The sequence below is a fragment of the Panulirus ornatus genome, chromosome 46 (assembly GCF_036320965.1).
Source record: "Panulirus ornatus isolate Po-2019 chromosome 46, ASM3632096v1, whole genome shotgun sequence".
NCBI classification, from domain to species: Eukaryota; Metazoa; Arthropoda; class Malacostraca; order Decapoda; family Palinuridae; genus Panulirus; species Panulirus ornatus.
In genome coordinates this window covers 40,098,684-40,124,198 of record NC_092269.1, presented here as the reverse complement: position 1 = coordinate 40,124,198, position 25,515 = coordinate 40,098,684, and the positions used below count along the sequence as shown (strand labels likewise).

Here is a 25,515-nt window from a genome sequence, read left to right as displayed (position 1 = left end):
AGTTCACGCCCAACTGATGATGATCCCCTTGCAGACACAAGTCCAAGGATTTGATATATGATGGTGAAGTGTTAGGAGATCCTGGGGTGTAGGTGTCACATTGTTATATGATGGTGAAGTGTTAGGAGATCCTGGGGTGTAGGTGTCACATGGTAAGCTCATCCCTGACTGGACCCGGTAAACAGGACGTATGCCGCATCACAGCAAGGTCCGATCTGCCAGCTTTTGTTTGCCAGGGTCTCAGGCTTACGTTGAGTTCGGAATGAATAAATCATCGGGTTATGATACGAATGGTGGCAAAATATTGTCAATTTTCCCGCCAAAAAATTCTTAATTCTTTTTAGAGTCACGTAGATTTTTATTCATATTTCCTATTGGAACGAGTTTTGTCCCTTGATGGTGTGGGATATGAATTTATAAATTTCTCAGTCATTACAAATGCCATGTGTTGTGAACAGCCGTTGCATCTTGTGTTGCCCATTGCAGGTTGTGGCCCAGACAGTCGTTATGTAGTATTCTGAAGTTCTTCACTGCCGCTTGTGATGTTGTTGATCGATACAACTTGTGTTGTAGTAAGTGATAACATCCCGTGTGGCATTCATCGTTCCATCTTGTGTTGCATATGGTCATCGCATCGTCTGTTGCAGCAAGTGGCTGTATCTCACATAAGTGGAGTCAGAGGTTGCAAGCAGTTGGGAATAGATCCAACTCCTCAGAAGGGGCCACGAAATTATCACCGTTGCCTTACTGTAAATCATTCCATCATGATAGTCGCTGGGAAGAGGATCGTGTTCCATCATGATAGTCCTTGGGAAGAGGGTGACCGTACACTGTGCAGTCTGGGTTTAATAAAGGTACAGCAGTGTGGTTATGAGGTGTGACTCACTGTTGACAAAGAGGATAAAAAAAAAGGTGTTGATATGTCTGTTGAGTTTGAATCCACATATTGTGTTCCAGCCGAGTTGACTCTTTTGGCCATAAGTTAAAGGTCATGGATCTCTCTCTCTCTCTCTCTCTCTCTCTCTCTCTCTCTCTCTCTCTCTCTCTCTCTCTCTCTCTCTCTCTCTCAGAATCAAAACGTCTGTGGCAAGTCCTCCCCGCTGGCCACAGTCGCAGCTAGCCTAACAGGTTGGCATCCGTCACTTGCCCTGTGGACGTCAAGTCAATACAGTTAATCGATCATATTGATGATCATGGTCCGGATTAATCAGCCGTGTAGTTGATTAATGTGGTGAGGTGAGAGACACAGTCAGGTGGAATGTGCCCCTCGATGATCGGAAAGAGGGGGTCGAGATCCCGAACCGATTCCATTGTGCTGGATGGGTTTGTGAAGCTGGTCGAAAATCGATGCTGGGGTTGAACAGACCCACTGTGGTCGCTGGTTAGGCAGAGACGAGGTGATCACTGGATGGATAAGATGGTTGACTGTGTGGTTAAACATTCAGAAATAGTTTAGTAAGCTTTGATCGAGACGAAAGTAGTTGACGTTTCAGTTTCCCGGGACCAAAATGCTCGATAGTTTTCTTCGGGGTCAAAGTATTTGACGTTATTTCGTGCGAGTAAAGTGGTCGCCGCCATGTATGGCATTGGTGTAAGTTTCCAGGTGTTGGCGTTTTGAGTCGACTCACTGTGGTTGTTGGTGCGGCACGGGTTTAAGGAAGTCGACAGTCGATTGAATCGTTGTGAAGGTGGTCAACACTTGTGTGAGGCCGCAGGTGTTGTGATGATCAGTGTATCATGATCTCAAGAGAGCGAGAAGTATGCATTACCCGCTGACCTGACCCAGTGTTGTTGTGCGAGACACGTGGGCACACGGTCCTCTTTCTCTCGGTTCAGTGAGCCCAAAGGTGTTCGATTTTTTTATCCGAATTTAGAGTTGTTGGTGTTCCCGTACGTGGGCGCAAGGTGGCCGGTAGTCGAGTAAACCCGGACCAGATGTATGTGAGAGTATGATTCGTTTTGACGGAAGTCGTCGATTCTATGTATATCCGAACAGAAAATAGTAAGATGTTCGGATTCATCATCCCTTGGGTCAGTGTTTGTCTCCACTGATCCGAACTCTTGACTTCCGTTCCCCAGAATGGTCTGCGGTACAGCGGTGGTCTGTAGCGATGGTGGTCTGGTTGTGGCGGCGGCACATGGCCCCCCGGGGTGGCCTACCGCGAGAGATGGGGGAAGGTGGGAGAGAAAGGGTATAAAATGGTGAGGGGGGAGTGAAGAAGGGGTGGAAGAAGAAGAAATGATGGAAATGATTGGTTAGGGGGTGAGGCACGAGAGGAGGAGGCAGAGGAAGGATTAATGTGAATATTAGGAAAAAAAAATGATAGGGGGGGAGGGGGTGGTAAGATGGGGAGGGGGGTAAGATGGGGGAGGGGGTAAGATGGGGGAGGGGGTAAGATGGGGGGGAGGGGGTAAGATGGGGGGGAGGGGGTAAGATGGGGGAGGGGGGTAAGATGGGGGGAGGGGGTGAGATGGGGGGGAAGGGGGTGAGATGAGAGGGGGGGAGGGGGGCCTGACAACGAGAGGGACGGGCCTCCGTGGCGACGTCAGGCAGGGGTGCCTCGCCAAAGAGAGGTCTCTCTGATGACGTCAGGTGAAGATACAGAAACATATGGGAAGGAGAGGGAGAGGTAGGGTGTGGGGGGTCCCCCCCCCCCCAGGCGATGTATGGCGGGTTTGGGGGAACCTTGGCAACTAGTGGCCAAGGTTGACATGGAGAGAGTCCCTGGTAGCGTCGTGTGTATGGAGGGGGAGGGGGGGTACCTTGGCAACGCGAGGACCTTTATGGCAACATGAGGCAAACATAAACAGGAGAGGGAGGGAGGGGGGGGGGATTAAGCTGATGTCCCCTAGGGCAGGGTAGTGAGTGAGGCAAACTCATTATTCTTTCATTAGTCCATTACGGTATTGTGGATGTGCGTGTGTACTACAGGACCGACTGGCCGCTCCTCCCGGCAAGGTGCACAGGAGTAACTATAATTGTCTTTCTCCTCGCCGTGAGGCACAGTGACCTGCGGGAAGAGTGTCCTTTCAGGCGAGGTAGGTCAGGGCAACTCTCTTCCTTCTATGACAGATAATATAGGCATTTGTCGTCCTTTTCTAGCACGTTAGGTGGGGTTTGATTGCCTTATCTAGTCCGAGTAGACAGAAGAAAGTCTTTTTCCTCTTGCCTGCAAAATAGATGGGATGGTTTGCCTTCTGTCTGCTAGTATAGCAGTAGTAATTGTTTTCTTTCTGGTAAGGTAGTTAAGAGTGAGTCGACAACCCTTGGCTGATAGTATCGTTAGGAATGATTGGTTAGGCTGGCTATGGCCGGCCAGCTGCTCTGGTTCGTGAGGACCAGTCGCCCAGCTGGTCTGTTCATGACGACCAGTTGACCAGCTGGTCTGTTTCATGAGGACCAGTTGACCAGCTGGTCTGGTTCATGAGGACCAGTTGGCCAGCTGGTCTGGTTCATGAGGACCAGTTGGCCAGCTGGTCTGGTTCATGAGGACCAGTTGGCCAGCTGGTCTGGTTCATGAGGACCAGTTGGTGGCAGAAATGAAGATCAACAGGTCTTCTCAAGCTCCTCTTCAGGTCGTCCTCAAGTCTTCTTCACATCCATCCCATATCTTCCCCAGTTCCTCATCAGGTCTTCCCAGAGTCCTCTCCAGATCTTCCCCAGATCCTTCCCATCTCCTCCCCGGGTTTCCCCCTCCACGCCTTCCTCAGTCTGTCCTAAGGTTTCTCGGGAAACTTAGGTCCTAACTAGGTTTTCCGTAGGTCTTTGTAAACTCTACGTTGGCCATTGTAGTACATCGCTATTACCAACCCGCTTCTGGTGGTCTCAAAATGGTCCTCATGGACTACGTGCGCCGGCTTAACACCCAGAGCAGATACTGAAGTACCTACTTCGAAAATGTGGAATCTGTAGGTACTGCAATTCAGCCTTGAAAGAATAATCCACAAAGGTAGAAACACTTGAAAATATTGTATGTATTTCTGTATTTTTTCAGTGTTTCCCTCCTAGCGAGGCAGTGACAGTAATAAAAGATGAATGACTTCATTTGATCACATCCACTCTGATGCTGTTAACGAAACCCATGGACCTCTCTGTAGTTTACCTGACCACCTCAGATACCCAGGTGTAACCTATAGTGTATCACAACTCTATTTCTCTCTGTCCTGTGGACGCCTCGGTGCCCTGCACGATCAGGCCTCCTTAACTCCATCCTTCCATCCCCTTCTCGGTACCTCTTCCCTTTGCCTCCTCTACTTCTGAAACATATATCTTCTTACTTCCTCTTCACTTATCATCTCGATCATACTCTGCCTTCTACTACTACGCCTGTCTCTTACTCACTCATTTCGTCCACAGTCTACCCTCAGTACCCAACATTATCATCAAACATTTGATATTCAACAAATCCACCGTCTTCCTCTCTGTTGCGTTTAAGACCCACGACTTGTGCAAATGCAGCACGGTTGGGGCTACTGTATCATCAGACGTACCCATCTTCGTCCTCACAGGCAGTGACCTCTCATTCCAAACACTCTCCAATGTACCCAGGATATTTGCCCCCTCACCCACCCTATGGTTCACTCCAGTTTCCATACTTCCATCAGCTTCCATGTCCATTTCCAAGTATATAAAACTTTGCACATCCTCCATGTTCTCAAAACCATATTCAAACCAGCCTTATTTACCGCTCTACTAAACCTCATAGCCTTAGTGATATTCACATTAAAACTAAACTTCTCCCTTGTGCACTCTCCCAGACTGAGAACTCCAGCTTCTACAATTTCTCGCTTGAGTCTGCCGGGAGCTGTATCATCTGCAAACATCAACTGATTCACCCCTCCGCACGCTGTAGCCCCGTTTCTTTCCTTTTCTTTCTCTTAAGTATCTCTTTCACAGATTCTTCAAAGTGAACAGCTGGTCCACACGCCGTCTACCACTCTTGAAGTCACATTGCCCCTTCCCAATCCGATGCTCAGCGAATGCCATCACCCTCCTAGGCACCACTTTCCCATACAACACAGGCAGTATAATCAACAGACTTGTACCTCCGTAATTCATGGTCTTTTTCTCCCTGAAGTCTAACAATACTCGCTCACTACATCTCTTGTTTGCCTTCTTTTTCAGCCCCTGCACCTGGTTGTGTTTGGTGTTTTAGTTCAAGTCCGCTTACTTGGTTTTACCCATCCTTGGCTAGGCACCCTGGTGCACAGCAGACTTGTACCTCCGTAATTCATGGTCTTTTTCTCCCTGAAGTCTAACAATACTCGCTCACTACATCTCTTGTTTGCCTTCTTTTTCAGCCCCTGCACCTGGTTGTGTTTGGTGTTTTAGTTCAAGTCCGCTTACTTGGTTTTACCCATCCTTGGCTAGGCACCCTGGTGCACAGAGCATCACTAATCTCTACACGAGCCATTGGTATAACATTAAAATGAGGAAGCGTAGGGCAGTGTGCTAGTACGTAGAAATGACAGATATCAAGACAGTTTTGAAATGATAGAAAGCTTGAACAGTTTACCATATACACGTTACAGGAACCTCTGTCCCTCGGGAAAGATGGATCTGTACCGTGGCGATGAGGGGACTATACCACGGTAATGAAGGGGTTGTACCTCAGAAATGATGGGACTTTAACCACGGGAATGAAGTGACAGTACCACGGGATGTATGGGACTGTACCACTGGGACGGTGTTGGAGGCTGGAGTCAGCCAGTAGTGTAACTAGCTGTTGGTCGTGGCGGCTCAGCTAGTCATGATCACTCACACTGGAGTATGTTAGTAGTGTGCCAGTGTACAACGTCCTGCCTGCTGTGTACACACGAGCAGTGTCCCGCGGGTGTATGTGTGTGTGTGTGTGTGTGTGTGTGTGTGTCGTGTGGCCAGAGTGGCCCGGGGATGCTGGCCTCGCAAGACGAACAGTGACCCCTGGGATGACACCCCTCACCCCGTGACCCATGGGATGATACCTCTGGCCCCGTGAACTCTGGGATGATAACCCTGATCCCTTGACCCTTAGGATGATACCCCTGACCCCGATGGTCGACACTAACTTACCTGTTCGTCTGGCGGTGAGGGAAAGTGCTCCGCTGTGATGAGGGAAGTGCTCCGCTGTGGCACTCACTCCCCGTGCCAAGTCTCGCCTGTTTTTAAATACCTCGGGTTCCGTGACACTCGAGTGACTGTATCAAAAGTTAGTCTTATCACACAGGTGCCGTGGGTCGTGTGTGTGTGTTTGGGGGGAGGGGGGAGGGAGGAGGGGTGAGCGGGCACCACGGCCACACGCTGCCACGTAAGGTGAAGGAGGGACACTACTACTGACCGCACGGAACTGTGGCGGACGGTGCGGTGGTGGTGGAGGGCGGGCGGGCGGGCGGGCGGGTGCTGTGGGTGTGCAGCAACAGCAGACTGAGGAAACACCGGAGACGCACGGCCCACCGTCCTCCCTTCCCCCCCCAGCCTGGCAGCGTCTCGTATCTCCCGCTCGTATCGACCTGCGCGACGGGATGCCCTTGGCCCAAGCCAGGCGCTCCGGGCCTCCCGCTCCCTCACAACGACGCTCCGACTCACACAATTAATAGCCAGAATCAAGCGGCTGATGGATGGTCATCATACGGCGGTGACCTAACGTGACCACCCCCCCGAGACCTGTGGCCACCCGTGTGAAGGGGTCAGACGACCCCTGAGGAAAAGGAGTCGTGACGAGGCGTCTCCCGGAGAACGACCCCCCCCCGCATTTGGGTGTCCCCCGGGGGGGTACCACGTCGCATCTAGGGGTCTGGCTCACGGGATCCCCTCGCACAGGTTAATTATGTCCCGCGGAAGCGAGACCCCCGCGGGCATGGGGGTCGTGCACACCTGTTGACGGTGCCTCTTACGCCCACGGGAGAACAACCACCTCCCCCACACGACTCACAGTGACTCTCACGACGACTCCCGGTGACTATTAAAGTTGCAGGCCAGGTCGTCCTTCACCACTTCTTCAGGAAGAAACACAGCCTCTTCGTTTGGCCCTACCAGGCCGACTTCCCTCGCCACCTGCCGCAGCTGGTGCTCCAGGTGGATCACCTTTCACACCACTTGCGGCAGCTGGTGCTCCAGGCGGATCACCTGTTGACCGCCGCCGCTGACCCTGGCGGTAATTGAGTAGTGACAACACGGCTACAGACCTTATCCCCCCACGCCCCCTCCTTCCCCGTGCGCCCCCAATGCCCCACTCCCCCATGGGCCTCATACACCTGGCGCCCACGGCCACGGCAATAGGGATGGTCGTGGATGACTGTCCGCTGTAGAGATTACAGATGTACACGCCTCTGTACTCTCAGACCCACAAACCTAACCAGAGAGCCAGTTATAAGACACTAGTACACACGAGGAGAGGAACATGAGCCAAACATACATCTTGGTTATTACCATTTGATCACTTTTGACCACAACATGACCCTCGAACATGTAGTTGTATTGAGGTAGAGAGGAAGGAAGGAAGGGATAGAGAGGTACATGATAATGAGGAGGAGGAAGGGTGTTGTCCGTGAGGGAAGTAACGGCTTATTATACATAGTCCGTTTTGAAAGAAAGACTATTCTACTTTTCAGTATGTGTGTGTGTGTGTGTGTGTGTGTGTGTGTATGTGTGTGTATGTGTGTTGTTGTGTGTCTATTGTAGGCTTTTGGTGAATGTTGACTCATTCTCGCGAGTACCTGCAGGCTCTCTTCTGTTGTATTTAACTTTGTTGTATGATGCTTGTGTGTTTCACCTTCTGTATACACATTTTTGTTTCTATCCATTTCGGTATCAGTGAGCGTTTGTTTGCCTCGTGATATCTGTGTGTATTTGTTCTGTGTCCTTCTTATTCTAAGGAGACGGTTGTGAAAATACATAGAAGGATACTTGGAACCAAATATATGTCATACGAATACAGGAAATATTCTTACTTTCTCAAAAGATAGAAATAAAACATTCCTCTCAGCTCTCAACATTCTTATATATCTTGACTTAACATAGATATCCTTGTCTGTTAATATGAGCACTTCTCTTGGCGTCAGTCAGATATCTTTATCTGCCAACTTGATTATATCTCTTCGTGTGACGCGGGTACCATTAAGATTTTATGCACAAACTTGCTTGTATCTCTCACGCCAAATGTTTATATTATTCCGCCAGAAAGTGTGGCGTTACTTGAGCGGCTCTTAACTGGTTAGTTACTTCACTGGAGGTACGTACGTCATCTCATTATCTCCGGCTCTTAAGCTGTTACATGTGTATATTTCACGTGAATTACGGTAAAGATCGGTTGTGCGTACACCACTGTACTACCCCTGTGTTGTACATTGTACATCCAAGGTTGTGACTGGGTCAGGTTGTGATCTTGGTTAAGTCAGCACGGCAGATTAGCATGGATCCTTCTTAGCACAAACCCTGCCTTACACTTGACCACGAAGAGTTGGAAAAGATTAAAATTGGATACAACCGCTGGATTTGAACTCACCGTCTTCATTCATTCATTCATAAAGATTAACTGTATTCACTCATGTTACATTATTATGGGCTTATGATTGGAGGTGACAGCATGGTTTTAGGTGCAAGAGTAAACACTTTGTGTGTGCACCACGTAAGCAAGATTCTGTTCCAACCTTCGTAGCCATCCTTCAGTGTATCCTATTTTGATCGAGATAGGAATAACCATATGATTATTATTGATACGTGCGAGACAGTGCGGGATGGTAGTACAACCACTACCTCTACACATTCCCCCTGGGTTCTGGCAGCTTCCCCCTCCACCGCACTACCCCAGGGTGGTGCCTGAACCCTAGGGGTTACCCCAGTGTGGGTACAGACATACTTCTTCCGATAAAGGATTCCGCCTAAGCTGTGAAAATGTGAGGCTGGTTTGCAGCCTGTGCTGAATACATCGATAACGTCGACGTGTGAGGGTCTGTATGACCCAGCTATGCTGATCAGCTGTTTGACGATCACCCAGCCATTGTGATCAGCTGTTTGACGTACACCCAGCCATGATGATCAGCTGTTTGACGCACACCCAGCCATGCTGATCAGCTGTTTGACGTACACCCAGCCATGCTGATCAGCTGTTTGACGTACACCCAGCCATGCTGATCAGCTGTTTGACCTGTACTTAGCCATGGTGATTAGCTATTTGACCTACACCCAGCCATGGTGATCATCTGTTTGAATACACCCAGGCATGATGATCAGCTGTTTGATGTATACCCAGCAATGGTGATCAGCTGTTTGACTCTCAGACATACTGATCAGCTGTTTGACGTACACCTAGAAATGGTGATCAGCTGTTTGACTCTCAGACATAGTGATCAGCTGTTTGACGTACACCCAGAAATGGTGATCAGCTGTTTGACATATACCCAACCATGGTGATCAGCTGTTTGACTTATACCCAGCCATGGTGATCAGCAGTTTGATGTACACTCAACCATGGTGATCAGCTGTTTGATATACACCCAGAAATGGTGATCAGCTGTTTGACTTATACCCAGCCATGGTGATCAGCTGTTTGACGTATACCCAGCCATGGTAATTCTTAGAACTTGTGTTGACTCGTGTGATCGTCACTATTTAAATTTTTCTTAACATCTCTCCCTCGTTCATAACTACTCTTGTGTAGGTTGAGTTTCATTAGCTGTTTGTGTGACAACTGCTGCATTGTGTCACATACTCGTTACTGTCATTCTGAGGCTATTTCTCTTAATAAAAGTTTCTTTTCCCTTCAGTGTTTACTCTGTATTTCCAAAACTAAAGCTGCTCAAAACCCTCCTAGTTCTTTGTCTGTTTGCTCCAAGAGATCCAGTGAAATCTCTGTGAATTACTCTCTCTACATCTTATTCCAAGTTTCTTGGATGTTTTCAGGAAACTTGTCTTTTTCCTGTTCATCTTTAACTTCCCGTATTACATTGACATTATCACCATTCAGATGCAGGGTAACTGTAATAAGTCTTTTATTCATAAAATTTGACCTCAAGGCTATCTGCTACCTCAAGTGTTAGCACAAACCCTATACCATTATTTGGTATCCCTAATGTTTGTTCAGTGTACTCCCTTTCCTCTAGTCCTTAACACTCCCAAGTAGATCGAATCCTTTACTCATCATCACCTCCACTACCTTTTCTGTCATGTTTTTCAGTGTTCTGGCATTAAACATGCCAGTCCTCAGTAATTCCTGATTAGTCTAACCAGCCACTATATATAACATTATCTACTTTCAGAGGCACCCATCTGTCAGTTTTAAAATATGCTCGAGGTCTTTAGAATTTCCTATGGAAAGAATTATATGATTATCTTTCTACCTGTTATAGTCATAACCTTGGTGCTTGCCATAACTAAATCAGATGATTGTATAAAGCATCGTCACAGTCTAAGTACCACAAAAGTCCACGGTAACTAAATGATATATTTTTTTCTTCATCACTGCATGTACAGCAGTAAAAGGTAAATAAAAATTTAAACTGTAAAGAATACCTTATTTCACTTTTTATTCATAAATTGGAATTCCTTTTCATAGCTATGATGCTAATATCAGAACAAAATGTATGGTATATTAATATATATACACAAACAATAGGTGTATGCCATTTCCTTGCTTAACATATTACAAGTCATGGTTCACTTAGCCACCAACATCCTTACATAGATATGTACATTTGTAACATTCATTCAATGACACACTCAGCTCCTACTGCCTTAAAGGCCTCCACCAGCTGCTCAGCTTCTCCTTTTGGAATATCTGCCTTGACTACACATGGACAGCTCTCCACAAACTTCTTTGCCTGTTGGGCAAAAGGATATTTATAAAACTAATGAGAGATGTAATGACATTGAGCAACATTCATGACAATGATGTAAAATAAATGTGAAGAAATTTTCTACAAACATCTAAGTTTGCAGTCTATACCACTGTATTAAAGAAGTTACATTCAAACTCATGATAAAGAAAAGCAAGGTACGAGACAGACTTATTTATATTTATCATTTATTCACTTATTATACTTTGTCGCTGTCTCCCGCGTTAGCAAGGTAGCGCATGGAAACGGATGAAAGAATGGCCCAACCCACCCACATGCACATGTTTATACATACACGTCCACACACGCACATATACATACCTAAATATTTCAACATATACATATATATACACACGTACATAATTCATACTTGCTGCCTTTATTCATTCCCGTTGCCACCTCGCCACATATGAAATGACAACCTCCCAGTGTGATTTCATCTTACTACACCTATGAATTTTCAACTTTTACAGATTTTTACATATGCATTTTTTTTACGCGAATCTATGTTATTTACACTGGCAGAACTTTATTTACAAGCTTAAACGAACAATTTACTTTATTTGCTCTAGTATTGTCATCACTTACACCCAATTAATTGTTTCTTTAATTCTAAAACTAATAGCAGTAATGAGCACCAACACATGACTTCCCATCCGGAGGACAATTATAGACTCTATCTGACATCCCATGTGTAACTGAAATGAGCGATATTTTTTCCAACAGTGGTAGTATGCTGTTAGTGACATCTATGAATAATCCGTGGAAGCAAGCATAAGTTGGGATTTTAAACAGATGCTAGAAACTTTAATGCACTGTGTGACAACAGGAGCAGGGCTAAAAAAATTGTCATAAGGCTAACGAAGCAGTCTAATGGTTAAATTCACAATACAGCTTATGCAAAAAACTAAGTAGTGTACATAGTCTCATCAACGAACCACAGTTTAATCAGTAAGCATTAAGAATTAGATTGCACTTACCTGTACAAGATTAAAGCCTTCCAAACGTGCCTTTACTTCCTTGATAACTGACACTTTCTTTGATTCATCATATTTATTCATCTTTACTGTAAAGCTGGTCTGCACCTTTGTGGGAGCAGCTGCTTCCTCATCAGCTTCCTCCTGTTAAAGTAGTCAACTTATTAGAGAATATATAACATTCCATACAAAAATTTTACTGTAATATCAAGTTTATCATCCTTATGTAACTTCACTGCACATTACCTAAACTCAACCAGAGCTATCAGATTTCAACACTGAAACATATATTCCACTGTAGCAGCCAATCTTTTTTATCCATCTATCTATGTCTCTGATGCCCATTCCCTCCGAGGACTCCCATCACAGGAGTGGCCACGGCAAAAGTCTCCACTTATCCCTATCCTTACATGACTCTTTCCATACACTATTCCATGATTTCTTTCACCATTTCTCTCTTTTCAGTATTCTTCTACTCTATTTCCCCATGTTACAAATGGTATTCTTCTCACACCAACCCCTTTAATAAGACTATCATACACTCTTCTTGTAACCTTCCCCTCTTGCATTCTTTCCACTTACCCAAACCACCTCAAAGGAATTACATTTCACCCATTCTACCACTCCACACTTCATTCTCTTTGCATTTCCTGCCATACCATGTCTCTCATACACCCCTTCATTTCCTTCTTTAAATTGCTTAAATGCAGGTTGTATGACCACCATAAGTCACATGTGTCAGATTGAGTGGCTCATTATACTAGCAAATGGTCACTTCCTATTAATATGCATGTTTTCTGAAACATGATTGTTTTCTTCCATGACTTCATTATGGAATTCAGATTTTCATGACCACCATATAAGCATATCATCAAATAGTAGAACACAAGGGAGCAATGCTTAAGTGTAGCGGAAAAGAAGTGAGATTCTGAAAAGGATATATGTTGGTAGAAACTGTATTTTTGCACTGTTGAATTCATCCACATTATTACTTCCTCATTCTGCAAGAATCTGAGACCATGTTACAGAGATGGATAGAGAAAGAGATTGGGCTAGGAACACTGTCAAAAGAGGTTAGAAGGGTTCCAATCAGTTAAAGGGAACCCAGGAACCAACCAACCTCGACCAGTGGTGCTGTAATGACTTGAAACTTAAGAAGACTTTGCTTGGTTGTCCTTGCACTTTTTCTCTGAGCTGAATTAGGAAATCCAAGGTTTAGAATAAAAAATCATGCCAGTTATATGTTAAGTGTTGTCAATAGTTGTGTGAAATGTTTACATACAGAAACAGTGCATGTTTGTTGATTCAGTTCCAGTATCTTGCACGTAAATGTGGCAGAAAGGAAAGACTGCAACTTAGGTCAGGGATGGGAACTTGACAGCCATTGCAGTGCTGGCTTACTGCAATGCCTTTGCCAATCATAGTTGGTAGTAATTCAATGGTCTGTTGGCTGCCTGTCATCAACTACCTAGTATGCCTCAATATTATCAATCCCTGCTTCTCCATATAATACATAAACTGTACTGTCTCTCTGAAAGTACAAGCTTACTGAGGTGCCAATTGGTTTGCTGCTTTTGTCCATGATAACTTCCACTTGGGGTATGGAATTAACTGGCTGTGTCTGTGCATCACAAAATTAGCACATGCTAATTATCTAAGTTGAAAGTGTGTATCAGCTTTTTGGGTACTCTGGACTCTCGGATTCATTGACTCTAAGCTACTTTTAATATACCTGGTCTTACAGCATAAGTGAAATGAATAAAAAAAGAAAAACTAGAAAGTCTTAAAATGATATGCTAGACTTTCAGTATCATTACCACATTCAGTAATATTACATCACCTGAGCATCTGCAGGAGCAGGCATTGCTGCTCCAAATGCCATGATTGGTGCATCAGAAATATTGAGCGTCTTCTTCAGAAGTTCATTCAGATCTGCCACTTCCACTAGTGATAGCTGGGAGATTTCAGACACAATGTTCTGTATCTTTTCTGGATACACCTTCAGGAAAAAAGGACAAGTATTAATCCACTGTATCTGTAAACATATGTCTATAACAGTAAAAAAATTATTCTTTAGGTATCTAAAATACTACAGCTACTACTAATAATAATAATAATAAAATAATAACATTAATAATAATAATAATAATAATAATAATAATAATAATATAGAATACTCCCCACGTATTCCCTGCTTGTCGTAGAAAGCGACTAAAAGGGTAGGGAGCAGGGGACTGGAAATCCTCCCCTCCCATATTTAATTTTCCAAAAGCCAGTCCCCTCCCCTCCCATATTTAATTTTCCAAAAGAAGAAACAGAGAAGGGGGCCAAGTGAGGATTCTCAGGCTCAGTCCTCTGTTCTTAACGCTACCCCGCTAACACGGAAAATGCGAATGTGAAGAAAAATCACACTTTCAAGCTCACAGTGTTGTGTGCTAACCCTCCAAAACAGAAAATTTCATGGCAGTAAGGATGAGCTTACTGTGATGAGGACTGTGTGATGTGATACAAAATGGACAGGCGTCTCTGATAACAAAGAAAAGTAATTCGGTGGGTCATAGTGGACTTGACCTTGTCAAATGAAGTGCCTCATGTCTTGTATCCCTATATGTGTTATTCATAAAAATGAAGTACATGGCCTTACTCTCAACTGCCTTGAACACTTGTATTGAACAAACCTTTGGTACTCCTTCAGCAGCAGGGACTGTCAGGGGCTCAGTGCTCATAAACCGATTCCATTTATATATGCCAAACACTGTTGGCTGTCTCCACTTATGGTGTCTGTAATGTATTATAAAAATCTGTTATTCATCAGACAGTCTGCAATTTCCACTTCTTTAAGTCATCATCATGAAAATAGACATTTGTTCTGCACTGTTTCATTTTATAATGAGCTATTTCTGTTGTATTGAAATTTGGCTGTGAAAATTGTCTTTATTTTTAGGAAAATTAATATTTTGTTGTTCAAACAAGCTGACATACAAAACAGAATTTCTTAATACACACCAAACTTGATTTTTCATTGACTAAAAAATAATTAAGTAACCGAGTTACAAATACGTTACACACACATTACGATGAGAGCTTACCTTAAACAGCAGGTGAGGACGCTGTAGTTTGTGAAAGCGATGTTTCTTACGGCTTGCATTATGACTGCTGGAATAAGAGGGGAAAAAAGAGAAGGAATTTTTAATTCAAGGTACAAGACAACGCCGACTCGTCGGGCGCTCAGCTGTTCACTGTGTATAATAGAGGATGGGGAGGGGGATGGGGGCGACCTTCCTTTACATCGAGTGAAAAATGATCTTTATTTCTCATTCATTTTAGGCCATAATCAGACTTGAAATCGTCCGAATTTGCGAATCAGTTGAAGTTAGAAAATATCGAGCACAACCTTTTTCAATTTTAAGAAAATGTCCATTAACTTTACCTCAGATGGAGGAAAATGTCTTACACTGGATGCAATCGAACAGTGTTGTTATTAAAGCACAGAAATTTACTGTAATTTTTGATATATTTGCTTCGATCTCCACTATGTGCTAGCCTCTGGTGCCATCTCTTTCTTTTTTTTTTACCTTTTTTTAGTTTGATTATTGTTTTACCTCCATTTATATACTCCAGATCAAAAGGGAAATGCCCGAATTTGGAATGATGATCCTACTTGGCCCAAATTACCTCTAGAACGCTATTAAATGCTAATAACTCTCCGTTTTACTGTGCATATTAACTAGATTACTAATGGTATTGTGAATACCCATGCTTGTCTGTAACGGTATAGTTAGATTTCCTTGACAATGAGGAACGAAGTTTCGTGCAAAAATAGAAGTAAAGATTCAAGAGAAGAAAAATAAAGTCAAAACTAAATGAGAAAATCAAAGCCAAATCAAAGAAACATTAAAATTTTGCTATATTGTTTTCAAAATCTAAATCTAAATGAGAACACCAATCAACCACATAAAATAATAAGGACAGCAAAGACTTTCTTTTCTTAAGAAGTATGGCAAATATATACGACCCACTAAATTACGTTCATGATGAACTCGTTATTGTGTATATTTCTTTCTAATCTAACGGATTTTTTTTTTATACATAACTGGTATTTATTTTCCGTGTGGTATAGTTGTTCGTGATGTTACCGTCTGTGTGGGGAGGCCTGGGGATCATACGGTAGGGCTCCATGTAAACATCATGGGTATGTGGAAAAGAATAGCAGACCCAAGCAACTATAACTTAAAGGAAGCAAAGAGACTTGCTGGGTCGCCCGAATCATGTATTAAAAAGATAGAAGACCAAATGGTATTGATGATCCACCCTATGTTTACCTCTGATATTAAGAAAGGTGTATTTCACGAATTGAATTCCTTCGCAAAGCGTTACTCTAAATTGTAAGTATACTGTATGTCACTGAAAGTAGTCCATGGAAGTTATTTTATTGTGTCGTTATTGTTGGTCAGCAGTTCTTGAAATAATATACAAGTGACATATATATGTGTATGTATATATAGTACAATATTGGTTTAGCAGCATATTTCATAAGCTGACTTTGGATAGTGTCATGTGATTTTTTAGAGAATTAAATGAATTGTATGGCGTAATTATAATCATTGGGATTTTAAACATTTAGGAATAGGACAAACCCCATCCCTTTTTTTTCAGTCATTTGAAACTATCAGATCAGGAGTATCTAGTGTGTAAGAATGTGGGTGATAAAAATGGCGCTCTGTTGAATGACCACTTCGACCAAATTTTCATGACCTTGAGTGTTTTTTCCCCTATAAAACAAACATTAGCACGTTCTTGGTGGTCAGATATTTAGAAAGGAATGGTTTAGGGATGTTAAGAGAATGATAAAATCAGATTAGGAAGGCCATAAGAAATTACAGGGTTTAGATAGCTAACGAAGCAAAAAACAATGCTAAAGGATTTTTTTTTCATATGTACAGAAAGAAGGTTAGGGAGAAAATTGCATCTATTAAATGGCCCAACCCACCCACATACACATGTATATACATATATATGATGTGATTATTACACGAAAGTGCACTTGGGGACTTATCATGTTTCATTTTTCCTGTAGACTCATATATATTTATATATATATATATATATATATATATATATATATATATATATATATATTTTTTTTTTTTTTTTTTTTATATTATACTTTGTCGCTGTCTCCCGCGTTTGCGAGGTAGCGCAAGGAAACAGACGAAAGAAATGGCCCAACCCCCCCCCATACACATGTACATACACACGTCCACACACGCAAATATACATACCTACACAGCTTTCCATGGTTTACCCCAGACGCTTCACATGCCTTGATTCAATCCACTGACAGCACGTCAACCCCAGTATACCACATCGCTCCAATTCACTCTATTCCTTGCCCTCCTTTCACCCTCCTGCATGTTCAGGCCCCGATCACACAAAATCTTTTTCACTCCATCTTTCCACCTCCAATTTGGTCTCCCTCTTCTCCTCGTTCCCTCCACCTCCGACACATATATCCTCTTGGTCAATCTTTCCTCACTCATTCTCTCCATGTGCCCAAACCACTTCAAAACACCCTCTTCTGCTCTCTCAACCACGCTCTTTTTATTTCCACACATCTCTCTTACCCTTACGTTACTCACTCGATCAAACCACCTCACACCACACATTGTCCTCAAACATCTCATTTCCAGATATATATATATATATATATATATATATATATATATATTCCCTGCGTGTCGTAGAAGGCGACTAAAAGGGGAGGGAGCGGGGGGCTGGAAATCCTCCCCTCTCATTTTTTTTAATTTTCCAAAAGAAGGAACAGAGAATTGGGCCATATATATATATATATATATATATATATATATATATATATATATATATATATATCGGAAAGCAAAAATAGGTATATTTGAAGGAATAGTGGTTCCAACAATGTTATATGGTTGCGAGGCGTGGACTATAGATAGAGTTGTGCAGAGGAGGGTGGATGTGCTGGAAATGAGATGTTCGAGAACAATATGTGGTGTGATGTGGTTTGATCAAGTAAGTAATGTAAGGGTAAGAGAGATGTCTGGTAATAAAAAGAGTGTGGTTGAGAGAGCAGAAGAGGGTGTTTTGAAATGGTTTGGTCACATGGAGAGAATGAGCGAGGAAAGATTGACAAAGAGGATATATGTCAAAGGTGGAGAGAACGAGAAGTGGGAGATCAAATTGGAGACGTAAAGATGGAGTGAAAAAGATTTTGAGTGATTGGGGCCTGAACATGCAGAAGGGTGAAAGGTGTGCAAGGAATATAGTGAATTGGAACGATGTGTTATACCGGGGTCGACGTGCTGTCAATGGATTGAACCAGGGCATGTGAAGCATCTGGGGTAAACCATGGAAAGTTTTGTGGGGCCTGCATGTGGAAAGGGAGCTGTGGTTTTGGTGCATTATACATGACAGTTAGAGGCTGAGTGTGAATGAATGTGGCCTTTGTTGTCTTTTCCTAGCGCTACCTCACGCACATGAATGGGGAGGGGGTTATCATTTCATGTGTGGCGGGGTGGTGCTGGGAATGAATAAGGGCAGACAGTATGAATTATGCATATATATATATATATATATATATATATATATATATATATATATATATATATATATATATATATATATATATATATATGTGGATGTGCTGGAGACGAAGCTAGGACGCCATTTGTTTACCAAATGGCATCTTAGCTTCGTCTCTTCAATGCATATCAACTGACTGTTATATTTCTCTCATGTGTCTCCCCTGATGATGTGATTTTTACATGAAAGTGCACTTGAGAACTTCGTGTTTCATTTTCCCCGTGGACTCATAGGAATATATATATATATATATATATATATATATATATATATATATATATATATATATATATATATATATATATATTTTTTTTTTTTTTTTCATACTATTCGCTATTTCCCGCGATAGCGAGGTAGCGTTAAGAACAGAGGACTGGGCCTTTGAGGGAATATCCTCACCTGGCCCTCTTCTCTGTTCCTTCTTTTGGAAAATTAAAAAAAAAAAAAAAAAAACAAGAGGGGAGGATTTCCAGCCCCCCGCTCCCTTCCCTTTTAGTCGCCTTCTACGACACGCAGGGAATACGTGGGAAGTATTCTTTCTCCCCTATCCCCAGGGAATAAACACTATTATATATATATATATATATATATATATATATATATATATATATATATATATATATATATATATGTATATATATATATCAACGATTTGGGTAAGACGATAACCAGTGACTGAAGTAAATTTGTTGATGATACAAAATTAGGGCTGTCATTGACTCAGATGAAAACTCATTAGATTTGCTGAGGGACTTAAATAGACTATCAGAATGGGTAGACACATGGAAAATGGAATTCATCAGAGATAAATGCACAACACTTAGGGTGGGTAAAGACAGGATCACTGATTACAAACTGAAAACTATTACTTTTGGTAAAACAGAATGCGAGAGATTTAGTGGTACTGGTGAGCAAGGACCTTAAACCGTGGTAACAGTGTATTAAAGTGTGTAATAAGGCTAATCAGATATTAGGGTTTATTAATAGGACAGTTAGCAATAATACTCCTAAAGTATCATTGCATCTTTATCTTTTGTTAGTGAGACCACATTTGAATTATGCAGTAAAGTTTTGGGCTCCTTACTATGCATATGATATTGATTGTTTAGAGAGAGTACAAAGGCGAATGACAAAATTGATCCCTGGAATAAGAAAGTTTTAAAACTGAATTTACACTCACCTAGGAGGAGGGCTAGAGGGGATATGATTGAACTTTGTAAGTGGAAGGGCATTAGTAAAGGTAACATGAATGAAGTTCTTAGAATGGCACCACCAGATAGGACAAGAAATAACAAATTTAGACAAGAAAAAATAGATTGAAGTAGGATGTAGGTAAATATTGGTTCTTGAATAGGGTAGCAGATTTATGGATCAAGCTGCCAAGCTCAGTAGTGGAAGCTAGGTCTTTAGGTAGCTTTAAACAAAGGTTGGATGTGTTTTTGGGCTCAGGCGGTTGGTCGTAGATTGGACAGACTCAGGACCTGCCCCACATGGGCAAATAGGCCTCTTGCAGTGTCCTCATATCTTATGTTCATATGATATTTGATATTAGGAAGACCAATGTGAATGGTACCTTGTATAGGAATTATTAATGCTTCTTCAGAAGCCGTAGAAATGTAATTTTCAGTACAGTATGTGATTCTGGGAAATTTCAGAGGTTGGTTTGCTAGTATGGCAGCCCACTGACTAACCAGTTGGTTTTTTTGGGTAACACCATGTGTATGATATTTTTTATAGGAGTGGAGGAGTAATCATGGCATATGAAAATGTACAACTTGTATCATCTCACGGTTGGCTGTTTGACACTAACCCCTTCAACCACATCACCATCCGGGCCCAATTTTATGTCTTTTCTCCAGAAGTTGGGAGTATATTAGAAGGTGAGACCAGTGATATATCGTTTTAGGATAGATGGTTAATACATCAACATTGATGATAATGTTTCATTTTTTGTTTGTTTTTGCTCTAACATTTTGCCCCCTTCACCGATGTTCCCATTTGTAATTTGAAAGTAACTAGGAACTGGAACCTAAGTACGAGGACATGAGAATATATTTAGATTTATCAACATTCAAATTTAAAAATGCAAAATTTTGACAGGCTTCTTTTCATGGAGGTGTATTGTGTTCTCAGCATTGTACCTTGGAACCATCCCCTTTTATATTATTACTTTTTAAGATAATAGGAATGGAAGAAAGAGTTTAGCAAGGATTGTCCATGAAAGTTAAGGCTAAGGTGCATAGATGTAATTGGGATGAAAAGAAGGGAGATGGGCTTCTGTATGTTTGATGAGAGAAATTTAGATGTTCTTTCTTTGGATGAAACCAGTTTGAAGGGTGAAGGGTTAGAATGGTTTGGGAATGTTCTAGGATGTAAAGTAAGGGGTTAAGGAGAGGGGAAGAGCAAAAGAGGAGATAGCACTTCTCATGACAAAAGAACATAACAGTAAGAGTGTTTTAAAAAGAACAAGGAAGAGAGTTGTAAATTGGTGTGGTTTAGACTGAAAGTAAACAAGAAGGTTGATGGTTTATATTGTTTATTCACCAACTTTGAGAGAGGTAAAGAAAAGAGAAATGTTTTGTGGGTACAGTTGAATGGATGCTTTGGCATATTTTTAATGTAAGAGATTGAATTTATCAGCTAAGTGATATACAGAAACAGCTGCATATGAAGAAATATTCATGAGAGAAAACAAGTGCATACAAGAAGGCAATTCTTGAACTGTTAGGAGGATGGGATTAGCAGGGATGGTTTGTAGGGACATGTGTCTTGCTGCCAGACAGCTTTTGATTGAACACAGGTCATCACTTTGAAGAAAATTTGCACACATGTAGTAGTCTTTTGGTAAAGTTATGGATTTAGATTTTGTTTTTGTGTGCCTGTAAGTATGGAATACTTTATGTATCACAAACTTTTACTGCAAACCATGTTTATTATCTCATAGGGCTGGGGTTTGGTTCCTTGATTTGGGGACAAAAATCGGTGGATATATACATGTTTACAGGATTAGTAGAAAAAAGAAAAAGAGTGTGGCAGCAACTTATAATCAAGAATTTTTATTGCACAATTGAAGAGTATGGGAATATACTCTCTCAGTTTCAGAATGATGTAATATGAATTAGTGAATCATCATGGTTAATTTTGGCACCATTTGAAATAGGTTAGATCAGACTGTTCTCATTTGTATCATTCCAAACTTATAGTGAATTGAATCCATCAGGTGTTGTAAAGAAGAGAACTGTAAATCATATCGGTTGCTTGGTCCATGGGATGTTTAACGTCTCAGTACCTAGACCAGTGGACATCTCTGTTGATGAATGGTGTGGGACTGTCGCTGAAGAAGGAGATCCTGTCAAGCTTACCATCACACATATTAACATGAAAAATTTTTTGCCGTACATAGTAGCTAAACTTTACCCCGAACGGTTAGTACATCATAAAGTATTTACTAATTTTTTTTTTTTACTACTGTTTTTTTTTTTTTTTTTTTTTTTTAAGATGGGTTTCCATGAATTGTGAACCTTTTGTGCTTAGAAATCGTTAGATTTTCTGGAGCAGGAAACTCTTATGTGTTCCACATGACTTCATAGTATAAAGCTGACTTTACCTTTTTGCCTATTATGTATGATATGGATCATAAACAGATTTCCAGTAACAGATAAATCTGCTAAGTCACTTATAATCTATACGTATTATCAAGAAATTATTAATCCTTATATGTTTTGTAGAGATGGTAAATGAATTAAGAATTATGTAAATACACCTTAAGTATTAGAAATTTAGAATGAAAGCACACAAGTAATGTAGAATTTTCATTTATTTATAGTACCTAAACTGATTTATCCAAGCAAATCCTCTCAAAACACTAAATACAGATTTCACATGATCTGTACAGTCATTGTTACTACATTAGTCTCTACCATCCTCATTGATCTTCACTGTCAAATACTCAAACAAATGATAGCACATAATTGTTCTGCAGTCAAACTAATGTTACCTTGGGATTGTCCATGTCTGTAGAAACAAGAACCTTACTCATACTCCCATTTATAATCATTATCTCCATCTCAGACACATCAAAACACACTGTCATTCTTTCTAACTGGTTTGATTCAGCTAACAGAATGGAGAAAAGGGATGTTTGAGATACCTGAAAGTGAACATGGCTGTAAATGAAACCATGAAAGTTGAAGCAAGTCTTTATGTGGGTTAGGGGGTAGTGGCCCCATGTGCATTGAAGATTATATAGGGAGAGAGGTCAGGCTGTGAGGGCAAAGATGGGTATGTATGATGAAATAGTAGTTTTAAGTTTTAATGGTGTTTGATGGTTGTAAGGCATGGGCTCTGTATGAACAAGTATGGAGGATATTGGATGTGTTGATGAAATAAAATGTTTAAGGACAATATGCGGTGTAATATGTGTAGGGGGTTAATTGAATAAGAAATGGCGGGTAAGAGAGAGGTGCAGTCATAAGAGGAATGTTAAATATCACCCATTATTCTTTTCAAGTGAATTGGCCCACTAACATTTACCTTTTTCTTGCTGTCACCTTTCCAAGTTATCCCTCCTGAAAATATACATAGCTTGCTTCTTGCTGTCACCTCTCAAAGTTATCCCTAGTGAAAATATACATAGCTTGCATCCTTTGCTTACAAGCCACATGCACCTTTCATAGAAATTAATAAGCAGAAATAGGTTCCTTAGCCCTAAAGCCAAACTGACACAGGACAGATGCACTTATTTTCTTGGAATAGAATTGATAACCTAATGGTACAGGATATAACTTTTATTGTCACCTCTGATAATGCATTTGTCTCCATTCCTTATATCCATTAACTCTTCATATTTCATGAGAAATCAGACTGAATTTCTGTTTCTTCAACAGTCTTAAGGAGCTGGTTAACTCAAGAACTCAAGGAAATGTATTTAATTGGGATAGCACTGATGCCTCAAGGCTCAACACTCGGATTATCTTTGATGATGATAGTGGAATTAGCATCACTGAGGCTCAGGAGTCATTAGACAGTGCTGAGATAAAGGAAACTAAAGAACAAATAACATCTTCAGAATGTAAAATGAAAATTGATACAAATGAAAGAACAAGCAAAGAGAAAATTAAAAGCAAAAAGCGAAAGAGGCAATATTCTAGTGAAAGTCAGGAAGAAAGTGATATGATGGTTCCTGAAAAGAAGAAAAGGAAAAAGAAAAATGTTGTAGATGAATATTTTGATGAAAATCAAGGAGAAAGTGATATGGTGGTTACTAAAAAGAAGAAAAGGAAAAGGAACAATGTTGAAGAGAAAATTGACGGGAATGCTGATGAGGAATTCGAAGGCAGTAATCATAAAACCACTAAAAAAAGAAAAAAAAAGCATTTTATGGACCAAAATACTAATGAAAACATAGATGTAGAACAAAATACCATTGAGGAAGTACATATATCAGAAGATATTGCATACCCCAAAGAGGATGAGGTTCAGATGCCCATAGTCTTAAGAACTAGTGAGGCTAAGTCAAAGAAATCCAGAAATGGAAATCAAAAATTTTCCAAAAAAAATGATAAAGTAATAGAATCTAGAAATGACTGGAATGCTGATGAGGAATTCAAAGACATCAGTGCAAAATCCAACAGAAAAAAGGAAAAGAAACATTATGTGGATCACAGTAGTAATGAGGTGGGACTTAAAGAAAATAGTGATGATAGACTGCAAATTCCTAAAGAGACAGAATATTACAAAGAGAATGAGGCTCAAATACCCATAGTATCAGGAACCAGTAAAGTTAAAGTAAAGAAATCTAGAAATGGAAATAAAAAAGAATTACCAGAAAACATTGAAAAAAAAGAATCCTTCAATAGTTCCAGGGTTATAGAAACACACACAAAAGGTAGCATTAAAGATAGTTTACCATTATTAACCAAGTCTGTAGAAGGTAATCTTGCATCTTCTGAACAGACATCAGTGGTTCAGTCTTCATCCAAAAAATTAAAGGACAGCAATATAGCTTCCCAACAGAAAGAGAAAGTTTTATCCGAATGTCAAGAACTGGGAGCGAGTGGCATAATCACAGCAAAAATAAATACTAAATCATCAAGAAAAAAGTCTAAAAGCCGAAATGAGCTTGAGGATAGTATGTTTGCAGACCTTCATATACCCGATTTAAATTTTGACTGAATCATCAAAAGTGTACGATTTGTCTTTCACAGCTCTTCATATTTTGAATACATTATTAAGTCGATTTTGAGCGCCCTGGTAATTTCTAATCATTTTTGTGTAATATTATACATTGTTAATGTCATTGATAATATCAGATAACTGATGTGTAATATATAATATATAGTTATTGAAATGTCATACATTTTCATGCTCTACTTTCTGATTACATTTTTTGGTACATATGAGGGACAAGTAAATTAAGATATATGTTGACAATTGTATGGTGCATATTTTACCGTTTTTCTGTGGTAGTCCTGATGTCAACTGTACACTTTGTGTGCAGGATCCTCTCAAAGCTTTTCAAAATATGTACATAAATATATGTATCCATAAATTTAGTACTGTATATGATTAAATAAATATTTATCAAAATGAAATGGCAAATGTGTTCTTTGCTTCCTTAAACATATGCTTCCCTGTTGTCAAGCATATGATGAACACCAGGAATACTGTTATGTTTATTGTAGAGATTTTTTTTTCTTTACAAGTTTTTGTCACGATTTCTATGACACATTAGGTAGAAGTAGTAGATAGGGACATTAGTTAGGAGCATTAAGTAGTAGTTAATAGCAACATTAGGTAGGAGCATTAAGTAGTAGGCAATAGGAACATTAGGTAGGAGCATTTAGTAGTAGCCAATAGGAACATTAGGTAGGAGCCTCTGTAAACACTGCACTAGACATGCCCACTGCCCGTGGCTTGTTAGGTTGAGGCACTAAAGGCTAGGAAAAGGCACTAGAGTTCACTAATTATGGAGACTATTGCCATGGCCACCCCCTTGAGGGAGTTCCAGAATGGAAAAGGTGTCAGGTAAAGATACATAGATTTTCCAAGTGTCACAGCTTCACATATTACAAAACACAAGGGCATATCTTGAAATTCAAACAATGACAGA

The 25,515-nt window shown here is 41.0% G+C and overlaps 3 protein-coding genes across 8 annotated transcripts in view; 1 reads left to right on the top strand and 2 right to left on the bottom strand.

Moving 5' to 3' along the window:
• Positions 1 to 6,391, bottom strand: part of Pde6 (phosphodiesterase 6) — a 160,033-nt gene extending 153,642 nt beyond the window's left edge. Inside the window, exon 1 of one of the 2 annotated variants that reach the window (XM_071689239.1) lies at positions 6,053 to 6,391. The gene's annotated coding sequence lies outside the window, so the exon portion shown is untranslated. The remainder of the gene's footprint in view (positions 1 to 6,052) is intronic. The other variant, XM_071689238.1, reaches the window with a different exon arrangement.
• Positions 1 to 25,515, top strand: part of LOC139763286 (uncharacterized) — a 407,190-nt gene that overhangs the window by 240,759 nt on the left and 140,916 nt on the right. The window contains exons 1-4 of one of the 5 annotated variants that reach the window (XM_071689246.1): positions 15,904 to 15,956; positions 20,142 to 20,284; positions 21,625 to 21,829; positions 23,291 to 24,997. The exons of 2 other annotated variants lie outside the window; for them this stretch is intronic. In XM_071689246.1, the coding sequence (XP_071545347.1) occupies positions 15,919 to 15,956; positions 20,142 to 20,284; positions 21,625 to 21,829; positions 23,291 to 24,578 (1,674 nt within the window). In that variant the 5' untranslated portion in view covers positions 15,904 to 15,918 and the 3' untranslated portion in view covers positions 24,579 to 24,997. Of the gene's footprint in view, positions 1 to 15,903; positions 16,175 to 20,141; positions 20,285 to 21,624; positions 21,830 to 23,290; positions 24,998 to 25,515 lie in introns of those variants that run through there. 2 more of the 5 variants (XM_071689244.1, XM_071689245.1) reach the window with 2 other exon arrangements.
• On the bottom strand, positions 10,478 to 15,049 carry mRpL12 (mitochondrial ribosomal protein L12). The gene is made up of 5 exons (XM_071689255.1): positions 14,879 to 15,049; positions 14,468 to 14,570; positions 13,630 to 13,788; positions 11,793 to 11,933; positions 10,478 to 10,797 (listed from the first exon to the last, which is right to left on the bottom strand). The coding sequence occupies exons 1-5, from the start codon at positions 14,935 to 14,937 to the stop codon at positions 10,681 to 10,683; spliced, it is 579 nt and encodes a 192-aa protein (XP_071545356.1). The 5' UTR covers positions 14,938 to 15,049; the 3' UTR covers positions 10,478 to 10,680.